This window comes from Nothoprocta perdicaria, unplaced genomic scaffold (genome assembly GCF_003342845.1).
Source record: "Nothoprocta perdicaria isolate Ctin4 unplaced genomic scaffold, notPer1 scaffold_315, whole genome shotgun sequence".
NCBI lineage: Eukaryota > Metazoa > Chordata > Aves > Tinamiformes > Tinamidae > Nothoprocta > Nothoprocta perdicaria.
Window position 1 is genome coordinate 322558 of NW_020455550.1, and position 11887 is coordinate 334444.

The 11887-nt window shown below is 39.0% G+C and overlaps 1 protein-coding gene across 2 annotated transcripts in view; it reads left to right on the forward strand.

The window, feature by feature from the left end:
- Nucleotides 1-11437, forward strand: part of USP9X (ubiquitin specific peptidase 9 X-linked) — a 76206-nt gene extending 64769 nt beyond the window's left edge. For both annotated transcript variants that reach the window (XM_026042839.1, XM_026042840.1), the window contains exons 38-44: nucleotides 1600-1785; nucleotides 3408-3628; nucleotides 4509-4597; nucleotides 6968-7124; nucleotides 7534-7746; nucleotides 8222-8317; nucleotides 9795-11437. In XM_026042839.1, the coding sequence (XP_025898624.1) occupies nucleotides 1600-1785; nucleotides 3408-3628; nucleotides 4509-4597; nucleotides 6968-7124; nucleotides 7534-7746; nucleotides 8222-8317; nucleotides 9795-9929 (1097 nt within the window). In that variant the 3' untranslated portion in view covers nucleotides 9930-11437. The remainder of the gene's footprint in view (nucleotides 1-1599; nucleotides 1786-3407; nucleotides 3629-4508; nucleotides 4598-6967; nucleotides 7125-7533; nucleotides 7747-8221; nucleotides 8318-9794) is intronic.
- Nucleotides 11438-11887: the final 450 nt, after the last annotated feature.

Here is an 11887-nt window from a genome sequence, read left to right on the forward strand (position 1 = left end):
TTGATAAACAAGTGATAAACTTGTTGATAAACAAGTGCTCCTTGTTTTTGTTGAATACCGCTCAAGTACTTAATTTCTTTGAAGAAATGATTTTCCCCCGTCATTCCTTTAAAACAAGATGGTTTTAAAGATAGTGTGCAGTACAGTGCAGCAGTGCATGGACTGAAACGTAGGCTTCCTTTGTTAGCCTGTAGGAAATTATATTGTATTGTATCTGGCTTCAGCACAAGCTGGAATACAGGCTTCTACTGAAAGGGCAATAAGTAACAAAATGCTTTTGGAAAATTGATACATTTGATAGAAGATTTGATAGAAAAACTTTGTCACTATATGCCTGTCTTTTTAAGTGGCATATTCTACCAAATACCAGTGAAAATCAGAGTCATCTTACAAAAATCCTGAAAGGGTGTCTAAAAAGTGAGTCTGTCATCACCAAAGAGGATCCAAAAAGTTAAGCTAATCATGTTAATTTAATTTCACCTATTTTGTACTGTGATTTTCTTATACTTGCTCTGTTAAACTGTTCTTTGTCAGGCATTGTTCCATCCATGACCCCAAGAGTGGATTTAATGTTGTTATATAGAAGAAGGGTGTAATTCTTCTGCTCTAGTTTCTCTCCTTCTTTACTAATTTTTCATAATGGTCAGAATCCAGGCAGAAGAGCACATCTGCAGAGAATAATTTCACCTCTCAGGCTGATCTCACAGTCTGTCTTAGATTTATTCAAGATAAATATGAAATAGCGATTTAAGGCAGCTAAATTGCACTAGTCTTACTGCTGTTAATTGAAGGCTTGGTGGATGTGTGTGGATGGAGTATGGATGTGGACTGCTTACTCAGGAAAAGCTACAATACTTCTGTACTTCTCCCGTGCCACTCCAAGGTCTAGTTGTATTTCAGAATAAGAAAAATCTTTGGGTAAATGTATGGAAAGTTAGAATTTTTAAAAAAATAAAAATAATAATAATAATCAGGAAGAAAATAGGAGGTGAGAAGAGTACATACCTGATGTACTGGTATGCGTTTGTGCAGTAGGTGTAAGGTAGTCCTGCAGTGGGATTGGGAGCAGAGGTGGTTCATCTAGAAATTGTTTTTGTCCCACATGCAAATGCGTGGTATAACCTGGCACAGTTGAATATGTCTTGGATTCTTGCCTCGTGAGGGATGTTCATGCTGTCTTTGGCTTCCCAATAAAAGCATCTAAAAAATATGAATCCTTTGCCCAAAAAGCTTCTCTGCGGCTTTGATATTAAGTCAAAAATCAGTTACGTGATTAAATACTATTAAAAATTCTAATCATTTACAACTCTTCTTGAACGTGATTTTTTTAATCTGAATGCCATTTCCTTATTACACTATTCCCTCCCTCCCTACCCTACCCTCCCACAAAAATGAGGTCTATAATAGAAACTACTACTAAGTAATTAAGTAGTAACTACTAAGTACTACTAAGTAGTAACTACCAAGTAACTAGTAACTAAGTAAAAGTAACTACTAAGTTACCAATCATGTAAACACTAGTTGTTTTTCAAAGAAAAAAGAAATGTTGTGGGTACTAGAAATAAGTTTGCTTGTTCATTTTTGCCTTCCTCCGTAAAGGTGTAGCAGAGAAGACGCAGCTGCTGAAGCTGAATGTTCCTGCAACGTTTATGCTTGTGGCTCTGGACGAAGGCCCAGGCCCTCCGATCAAATACCAGTATGCTGAGCTGGGCAAGCTGTACACTGTCGTGTCCCAACTGATCCGTTGTTGCAATGTGTCCTCACGCATGCAGTCTTCTATCAATGGTACAGTGAACTTTCAGTTCCTCTTAAATGAGTATATCACTAGTTTGTGTGCTTACATTGTTACTAAGCGTAAACTGTATTTGTTGTAAAAATGGTCTCTGCCATTCTATGTTGAAAAATCTTCATATTTAAAGACAGATTTCTTGGTTGCCTTGTTACTGGCAAATCTGGTTTGGTATGCTCACTTTCTGAAAAAAGGGAGGGTAGGTTATACGTTCTGGTCCTTGACATGTTCTTAAGTGATGTAGGAAAAAATACACTGAGTATCGACACAAAATATTGAGGTGATTTTTTTGGATAGTTTAAGCTGATAGCAGAGAGTTATACAGAGATTTTTAATACTGAATGCACAATAAAATAACCTGTGATTTTCCTCTTATCAGGAAACTATAGCAAGGTCTGAAGTAACTAATATAAATTGCCAGTAAGGAGGTCTTGCTTTGTGGATATCTCCTGAAAACATACACAAAGTGCTCAGCTGCAGTGGGAAAGACAACAGAAACCAGAAACTCTGTGTGTAAAAGAATCAGCAAGATATTAGTAGGCTACAGTATAAATCTGTATCATCACAAGCTAAATTGAATAGAGTATGCAGTTATTTTTGAGATGCACTGAGTATACAGGGAGTGTACCCTGTGTATGTTCTATATTAAGCATATTTTGGAAAACCCCATGAGGAATTTTGTAGAGATGGTATTTAATAGCAAACTCATCAGCATTTCCGGCTATGAAGCCAGTGGGCTAGAATATACTATAGTAAGGTTAATAAACTGAAAATCCCTGCTACTACTACTGCTGTAGTAAGCTTCAGAACCTTATGGCAGTTTTGGCTCTGCTTTCAGTGTGTGATTTGGGACTCCTGCTGACAAGATAAGCTACCTGTGAAAATGAATTGCGTGTTGGCTCTGCTCATAGTGCTTTGCAGGAAAGCACGCTTTATATGATTGCTGTTGGACAATTAGCTACGATTCCTGCGTGCAGACATTTCTTTTTGCTTCAGCATCCTAATCTAAAAAGTTCTCTCTTGAAATTCTGTGCAACCTTGAGCAATAACACAACAGCACTCAATCAGGAAACATCAGGAGCGAAGCAGCAGTCTTTCCTTACACAAATGAAGCCTACAAAATAATACTTGTCCGTGTTGATTCTTTCGAGAGAATTTTTTGTCTGTACTCCGGAGATTGACTGGATTGTTCTGCCAGAGATACTCCTTTTAATCCTTTCCCATGACCTAGTGAAGTTGAATAGACTTAGTGTCCTGAAATTCGGTAGATTTTGACTGTATTACACAAACAGGGAAGCACACAAATTTTCGAGGTAGGAAGATGTCACTGAGGAAACTCTCAGTAACTCCTCTTGAATATGTAGAAATCTACAGCTGTTCTGCTTTGGTTGTCACTGCACTTGCTCTCTTAGCTGAGAAGTAGCTCACTTGGGTGGAAAGTATCAAGCTTCACAGCTAGAAGGTTCAGTTATTTCATACGCTAACATTTTGCAAAGCAAATGGTCTGTTACAAGTTTTCTTCTGATTGATTTTATTGATGAGTTACAGCAGCTTACATTTTGTCTCTACGCTGAAAGTATTTAAGTACCTTTTCATCAGTAATAATTGCTTGTTCTAGGTAATCCCCCACTTGCCAACCCTTACGGTGATCCTAATTTATCTCAACCTATAATGGCACTTCAGCAGAACGTAGCAGACATCTTGTTTGTGCGAACTAGTTACGTGAAGAAGATCATTGAAGATTGCAGCAATTCAGAAGAGACCATCAAGCTGCTTCGTTTCTGCTGCTGGGAGAATCCACAGTTCTCCTCCACTGTCCTCAGTGAGCTTCTGTGGCAGGTAACAACAAAGAACTAAGAAGATCAGGGTTTAAATGTGTATGGTTCAAGATTCTACACTTGTGTATCGAAGTCCTATTAAAAAGGCAATGTTAGGGATGGAACAAGGTGGGCCAGGATGACCTTTATGTATCTTGCAGGGACGTTACCTTCAACATTTCTGTCACGGAAAATTAGAATCATTTCTTAAGATTTCCCTTGTGTTTATTTTATATACATTTATAAGGTCCTCTTTTACAACACATACCTGGCTTTAGGCTCAAGAAACAACCTTGTTTTGCACTTGTTTTTCCTTTGTACTCTGCATAAGGTTAGCCATACTTTGCCACTTGAAATAAAAGGGTTTTTAAAGCCTGGGTGGCTCATTGCAAGTCTGTTGTGGGCTTGGGGTTCCCCCCACCCCACATAAACATCACACTGTGTTGTGTTGTTGGCTCTGGTGGTGGTGGTGTTTTGTTTTGTAGCATATAAAGAGTCAAAATAAAAATTGCTTTACTGCTATTTCACTTAGTTAGGTCTAAATAATGTCTACAAGTAGCAATGTCAGTGGGAGATGCTGTTTGATAATTTCGTTTTTCTGAAGGTACTTTTCAAGGTTGCTTCTGTAGTACCTCATGTTAACTTTTTCAAACCAATTCTGATAGAAACTCATGGGGAAATGTTTTGTCTGATACAAAGCCTAGTTTTAAAGAAGTTGGCAGTGACAGAGTTATGTGTTTTTAGTGTAACAAACATTTGTGGTATCTGGAAATTTCCCTTAAAATTCCCTGTCCTGAAACAGCAAGCTTCACATCAATCAGCTATATTTTTGTATTGCACTGTGTAATCCGTATGCCTGAAAGAAATACAGTCTTGAATTCTCTGCATTTTTGCTATTTAAGGTTGCATATTCATATACATACGAGCTTCGACCTTATTTGGATCTGCTTCTGCAAATCCTACTCATTGAGGACTCTTGGCAAACTCACAGGTTAGTATTTGCCTGACTTTTTATAAATCAAGATTGCTCCATCCGTAGAGTTGGTTTTCCCAGTGATTCTGTTGCTAATCTTTTTCAAGAGTATTGCTTTAAATCTATTGTTAAGCAAAAATACAGAGGTAAAACACTTTACCACGTTTCATCTTAACTTTTGTGGTGGCTTAGGTCTACAGTTTCACAGTTCTGCCTTCTTTACTATTGAGAAATTATTGTTCAGTGGTGTAAAATCAGGATTTTTTACATACAATAGAAATTTTCACACGTGTATTGGTTAAGCTAAACTTGCTGCAATTTACTGCAAATTGCTCATTGGAATCCTATAAACATCTCATTAAAGAGGATCTAGTGGTAGCCTGGTCTTAGTAGCATGAACAGTCAAAAGAGTGATGCCAAGAGAGAAGGATGAATTATGAAGTTGGGAGCATAACATTGCATGTTTCATAATATTCTCATAATAAGAGAATATTTGAGACATAAATATTCTCAGTGTGGGACACTTCTTTATAATTTTACCTGTAAAATAAGTCTCAAGTTTCAAACTTAATTTTCATATGTCTGGAGTAAAAGGATTTTGAAAGATGACATTTTTAGAACAATCAGTTGTTGCAAGTATTGAGTATTTGAGAGAAATATTACAGTCATTTCCTCAGAAGTTCTGTATAAAAGTAGATGATGTATCACAAAATAAATGTAGGGCTGCTAGTTGGCAATATTTCAAAACCCCTGTGTTTCACCTTACTAAGTGGAAACTGCCTACAGCAATAAGGAGGGAAATCATGAATACTCCCTGTGGAAGTACCCTGGACTCATACAATTTCCTCAGTTGTCCAGACTTCAGTCTTAAAGATGGTGTTTCTCACATTCCAGAACTTGAGGACTGAATTGAAGGGACTACTTTGTTTTCTCTGTGGGAATTCCAGCTTAGCTTAGGGAAGATAATCCCCTGTTTCAGGTTTTTAAGTTTTGGTAGCACTTGGCGTGTGTGATCTGGCTTGTGAATCTCTTCTTCCCGATGCACAGAGAGGCCTTACGTCTGCACAGCACTGGAGGATGCACGTAGCTGATGATGTCTGAAGTAAAACGAAACATTAGCTAGCGTTGAAAATACAGGTTAGAGACCACAGAAGTGTCTGTATTTTAGGATATTACTTTTCAAACAGGGAAAAAATAGCAGGGAAAAGGGGCTGAAGGAAGGGAGGGAGCTGAGCATTTTGGAGTGACTTTTCTGCTGGATCTGCGTTGCCCTCGGCAGAGAGGTATAAAGGAGTCAACTGCATTTGTTCTCCAATCTCTCGCTGCTGCTTTTGGCAGTACCTTGGAGCAGTGTTTCTGACCTGTGCTGAGTTCTGCTGTTCTCCTGTGAGTTCTGGTGTGCCTTTCTCTGTCTCAGACGTGTCAGTGAGTGCCTGTATTTAGCAGGGATCCCTTGCAAGTGTGTTGGCTTGCAGGGCGTCAGATCCGCGTCCTCCTGAGTACTGTGTGTCCCCTTCGGTGCTCCCTTATCTCTGCTGCCCGCAACTACAGCTTTTCTTTGGCACCAGCACCTCTCATAATTTTTGTTTTTTCTCAGCAAATGCAAGTTGGGGAATAGCATCTTGCTGGTGTCATTAGATTAAATCCATTGCAGCAAAGCTTATCGTCGCTTCTGGACGGAGCCTGGCTTCTCAGCTACCTGGAGACTGTTTGATGATTGTTGGCAGAGACTTGAGGGAAAAGGGGTATTTACTTTTCCTACAGCAACTCTAGTTCACTGGGATGCCGTCAGCGTAGATTCCTTGGCATCCTCTCAGATGTTTTTCTCGGAGCCCAAAGTATGGCCGTTCCTGGAATGATGCCGCAAGTTGAGTGTTGTAATCAGTTCCTCTAGCCCTCATTCAAGAGCAAAAGGCCTGGAAGGCCTGTTCAGTTCCAGTGAATGCCCGAATCTCTTAACCCTGGTTCATATATGTATATCTTCAGAGGAACTGCGTTTACAATCTCTGAACCATAGAAATAATGTAGGTAACCATTCTGCTGAAGGTTTAACTAATGTAATGGTATAGGGATTTACTGTGTTAAAAAGTCAACTCTGTAAATGCAGTTGATCAGAAAGGAAAAAATGACCAGTTGAACTTGATTTTGGTGAGTAGGATTAACTGTATCTCGTTCAGGAGGCTTGAAAAACTGACTTGCTTAAACGTTACCAAGTGTTATGCTAAAGTTATAAATGACGCTTGCATTCTGTCATGTTAGAATTTCTGATAAGAGTATGTTCCTGAAATCAAAATATTGACTATAGAGGTCATCCTCTGCCTAATTACAGTGTAACTGAAGCCTTAATGTAAAGACTAAAATTCCAACTCTTTAAATTCTTGTTTGCAGGATTCACAATGCACTTAAGGGCATCCCGGATGACAGGGATGGACTCTTTGACACCATTCAGCGCTCGAAGAATCATTATCAGAAGAGAGCTTACCAGTGTATAAAGTGCATGGTGGCTCTCTTCAGCAACTGTCCTGTAGCCTACCAGATCCTTCAGGTGATGCTTTCTGCCCTTTTTTTTTCCAGTTTCACACAGAAAATACTAATCCCGTTTTTGCTGACTTGATGAGTTGCCACTTCCAAGTGAAACTCAACAGGATCTTCCTATAGCAGAAGGTTATTCAGAAGGTTATTATGTGTCATTGAGAGCGTTTGTGATTGTGACACACGATTGCAAACTGCTGTTAGAGCAAATCCACACAGACTTCCTTTTGGATCTCGAGTTTTCCTCGAGTAAAAAGGATATTTGAGTGGAAGTAAGAGAGTGCTTTAAACAGTAAGTTTTAAAACAGCAGCATATACAGGTGGTGGTCTGTTTGAGAAGCGCTGATGTATAGAAAGCAGAAAATCTTTGTATTTTTGAAAATAAAGAAAATAATTATGACATGTCAATTTTCCCTCTGCAGAGCAATGGCGATTTGAAGAGAAAATGGACCTGGGCAGTGGAATGGCTTGGGGACGAGCTTGAGCGTAGACCCTACACTGGCAATCCCCAGTACACCTATAATAATTGGTCTCCACCAGTACAAAGTAATGAAACATCAAATGGCTACTTCCTAGAGAGGTCACACAGTGCTAGAATGACGCTCGCAAAAGCTTGTGAACTCTGCCCAGAGGAGGTAAGGGATTCACTTGTCACCTGGTAAAAACTAAAATAAAATGCTTCTACAAATAATCATTCACTGCAGAGGTAGCCATTTTATAAGTATTTTATAAATACGGATTTATGTGAGAGTATTTTCGTTGATTTTTATAGTGCCTTTCCTTTTTCTTCCCACTTCTACTACTGTTTCTGTGGACATCTGTCCCTTACAGAATGATACAGAATTGAGACTAACCCGTTTAAGAAGACTAGGAATGGATAAGAGGTCTGGGTTTGTGTTTGCTTGTTCGTTCAGTTCTATTTCAACAAGAAGAAAATTCTTGCATATACCAGTACAAGCTGTAGGTGGTGGTTGGTTAAGATGACATAGGGGAAATAATTTTTGTCTGACGATACCTGCAAATATCGCCTACAGGCAGAACTGGTTCAGGGTAGAACAACCAGTGGGCATTTTATCTGCACACATTTAATGTTTTTTTTTCCAACTTCAGGAACCAGATGATCCTGATGCCCCAGATGAACATGAGTCTTCTCCACCTGAAGACGCCCCACTCTATCCCCATTCACCTGGTTCCCAGTATCAACAGGTAAGGAGCCGAGCACTTCTGTTTAGTCCCAGATTTTTGTTTGGTGGGGTTTTTTTAAGCATTCAGGTTAACTTAAATTCTAAACATTTAGCCAGAAGCGTGTTATTAAGAAATAACACACTGAAAGGTATGGGATTGCAGTTTCAGTTTTACTTTGCCAGGCAATCACAAAATAATTTTAATATGAGAATTGAAATGTTATCAGATCAGGGATTAACCATCCGTGGAGGCAGACGTCATCCCAGGCTAGTACACACTGATTTTATCTATTTATTTTTTAATGCATTGAAAAGTGTTTTATGTTGCGAGTTGTTTTCTTGTTTGATAGAATAAGATCTCAAGTCCTGGTTTATTTTTGAGCTTTTTGAAGATTTTCATAAAAATAAGGATGTGTTTGCTTTTATATATCAAAAAAAAGTTGTTTGAGCACTGATCTTCTTCAAATCGTAAATACAAATAAAATTTAAATCTACTTTAGGTTAAATATCTCCTCTGTTAACATCTCTTAGTGGAAAGCCAGATCTGAAAGAAACCGTACCAAATTTTTTTGAATGAATGAGAGAACGAGTGGACTAAATTTATAAATCCCCTATTCAGTTGCCATTTTTCTTTCCTTTGTTCCGATTCTGAATCTGCTAATTTCATTTCCTTTCCTGCCCAAACCCATTTGCCCCTCATCTTGCTTTCCTTACCTGACGTTCTCAGCAGAGCAGCTGGTAAGTGATGCAGCTCTTCCCGCTCCTCTGGAATTCAGGCACATGCCATAACCTCACCGTTGCCCTCGTGGTATGTTCACTTTCCTTGCAGTAGGTGCTTTTCTCACTAACACGCACAATCCTCCTGGTCCTCGGTTCTCCACGATTGTTCTCCAAGCCTTGCAGAACAACAGAAGGGATAAGACAATGTGGTTTGCTAGATGAATGTGTGAATATGTTTAAAATTGTACTCCTTTGGGACAGAGCATCCAGAGAAAAGGACTGGTCTAGATTTTATTTAGTTTAAAACTAATTTTAAACGTTGGGGCCTTTAAAATTAAAATAAGCTACGTAAATGCAGGTGTGTTTTCTCCAAGGTTTTAAAGAAGAAAAACGAACTAGTTCAATCTGACGTTGAAAACAGGTGCACAGTTCAATATTTGCAGCACATAGCCTCTCTTTCCGTCTGCCTTTTTTCTTTCTTACCGCTTTTGCTTTGCATGTAAACGTTTGGTATTCGACAGGTTAAATTATTTAGCTAATGCCTTTATCTCTGAATGTGTTCCCCTTATTTTTGCAACCAGAGAGGTGAGTGAGTGGCGGGGGTAGCTCTCGGGGCCGGAGCGGCTCTGCTGCGTGTCGATGCAGTTGCTGCTGCGCCGGGCTCAGCGCCGCTCGGGGCTGTTTGCAGGAGCCTCCCCGCCAAGGGCGCCGTTGGGTGGCTGGTCGGGAAGCAGCCCGCAGGTTTGGTGTTCCCTCAAGCTCTCTGTGCTCTGTTGCAGAATAACCACGTGCATGGACAGCCCTACACAGGCCCGGCAGCCCATCATATGAACAACCCTCAGCGACCTGGCCAACGAGCACAAGAAAATTACGAAGGCAGTGAAGAAGTTTCCCCGCCGCAGACGAAGGATTAGTGAGAGGCACCTAATCGATTAACTTGCTCCATCAAGACTGTGCACCCAGGCCTTACAGTCCAACCTTTCTCTGTGTCTGGCTAATATTTAAAACTAGAAAAACTATTCCTAATCAACATGGAGTGGAGAGTCTATTCACTGTCTTATCTGCAGAAAATTGCTGTCAATATATAACCCGCCTGCAGTGGAAAGTGTATAGTGTTTTGTAATAAATGGCCTGATGCTAATGTGTAAATGGCAAAGGTGTATATAGTATATTAATGTTTGACTGTTAATTCTTAAGCAAGAAACTTTTTTTTTGTCTTGATGAGACTCACAGACCTACAAAAAAAAAAACAAAAAAATAATTTCTTGATATATCTGCTGCGCTCTGCAACCAGTGTTGCCTGCCTCGTGGCAGTTGGATCAACTCCTTTACGAAAAAGCCTCTCCATGTCAACCACAAAAATAGTTTCATGTTAATTCTTTGCCACTGGAGTCGATTTTACTATGAGCAACGTTAATGGCTGGTAACCTTTTAATTATTTGGTTGATGTGGAAAATTGGTGATGTAACATTGTTTCTAGATCTTTTTTCATTGCCTTTTTCATTCTGGTATTAGGTTAATCACTTTGAAGCTATAGTTATGCTGTAACATTTAGCATGGCTTCACACCAAGTTAGTGTAGCCAACGGGGGCGGGAGGGAACGTGACAGCAGTTGTCCCAATGTGACAACTGTTTTGCGCAGAACTTTTTCTTCTTACACCTAGACTATAAAACGGGGAGGGAGAATGTGACAAACAAGTGGTTTTCAGTTTCACATATGTTCCTCACATCTGATGTTTGACAGTTCTGTCTCTGGGTGGGATAAAGAACACTTAGTTTTCAGTAATAGGAATTTAAAAGATTAAAAACAAATATGCAAAAATTTGCTATGCCAGGATGCCTGGAGCATAATAGACTGTATTTGGTGTGCTTGTTTTGTTTCTTTGGTAGAGCTTCTTAGATAAACTTCTAACACTTTCCTTCTACTGCATCCCAGGGAAGCGGAAGTCAACAAAATCACACCGTACTTGTGAGTGCCACTGCACCAAGTTAACTTGCTGGGTTTCTGCTCGTTCACAGTTCTACTTGAAAGCAAGAATTGTCTTAGCTCTTTATCCATTATACAGGAAATCTTACCATTAGAAGCAGGGTTGAATTATAAAAAACTACTGGTTAGTCATACGATTCTGAGGTATCTCTATTCCAGAATAAACATTTGTTTAAAGATTTTGAGAAACGCATCAGTAAATACTGTATTTAAATGAGAATTGGTAACTTGAATGTGTGTAATTTTTTTTTTTTTTTTTTGGAACCTGTCTAAAAACCAAATACCCCTGCAAAACAGATACAGCCCACCCTATACTATTTAAATATTTTGCTGTTTTATTTTATAGAAATTATTTTGCTGAATTCACAAATAGAATTTGATTTAAGAAGAATGTTTTGTCCTGTGGTGTGTGTTGTTTGGGGTTTTTTTGTTTCTTTTTGTTGTTTTTTTAATGGACTGTACAGAAAGGTGAATTCTGTGCAGTGCCACTATGCTGAATTCTGGAGCATCAGTCACATTGAGATTGTGCGCAAAAAAAAAGAAAAAAAATTGGCCCTTAAGAATAAAATAATCAGGACAATTACGCTGTAAAAGTTTCTTAATGTGATTTATCTTGTACTTTTTGTATGTTTTTATATATACATATATATATTTAATGAGCACAAGCTTGATGGTGTTTTTTACAAATGAGCTGATAGAAACACAAAGCTGCTGATCAAATTGAAGGTCTGTAGTTTTGAGGCGAACAAAGGAAGGATCAATTGCAAGTGACGTCTTAGGCAGTGAGTGAAAGAAGGAAGGGACAGAGAAGAGCTTTGAAAATGCTGTGTAGCGGTGATCACTTTTATGCTTCCGTGTTTTCTCTAGTATTCGAGTTAATTCCGA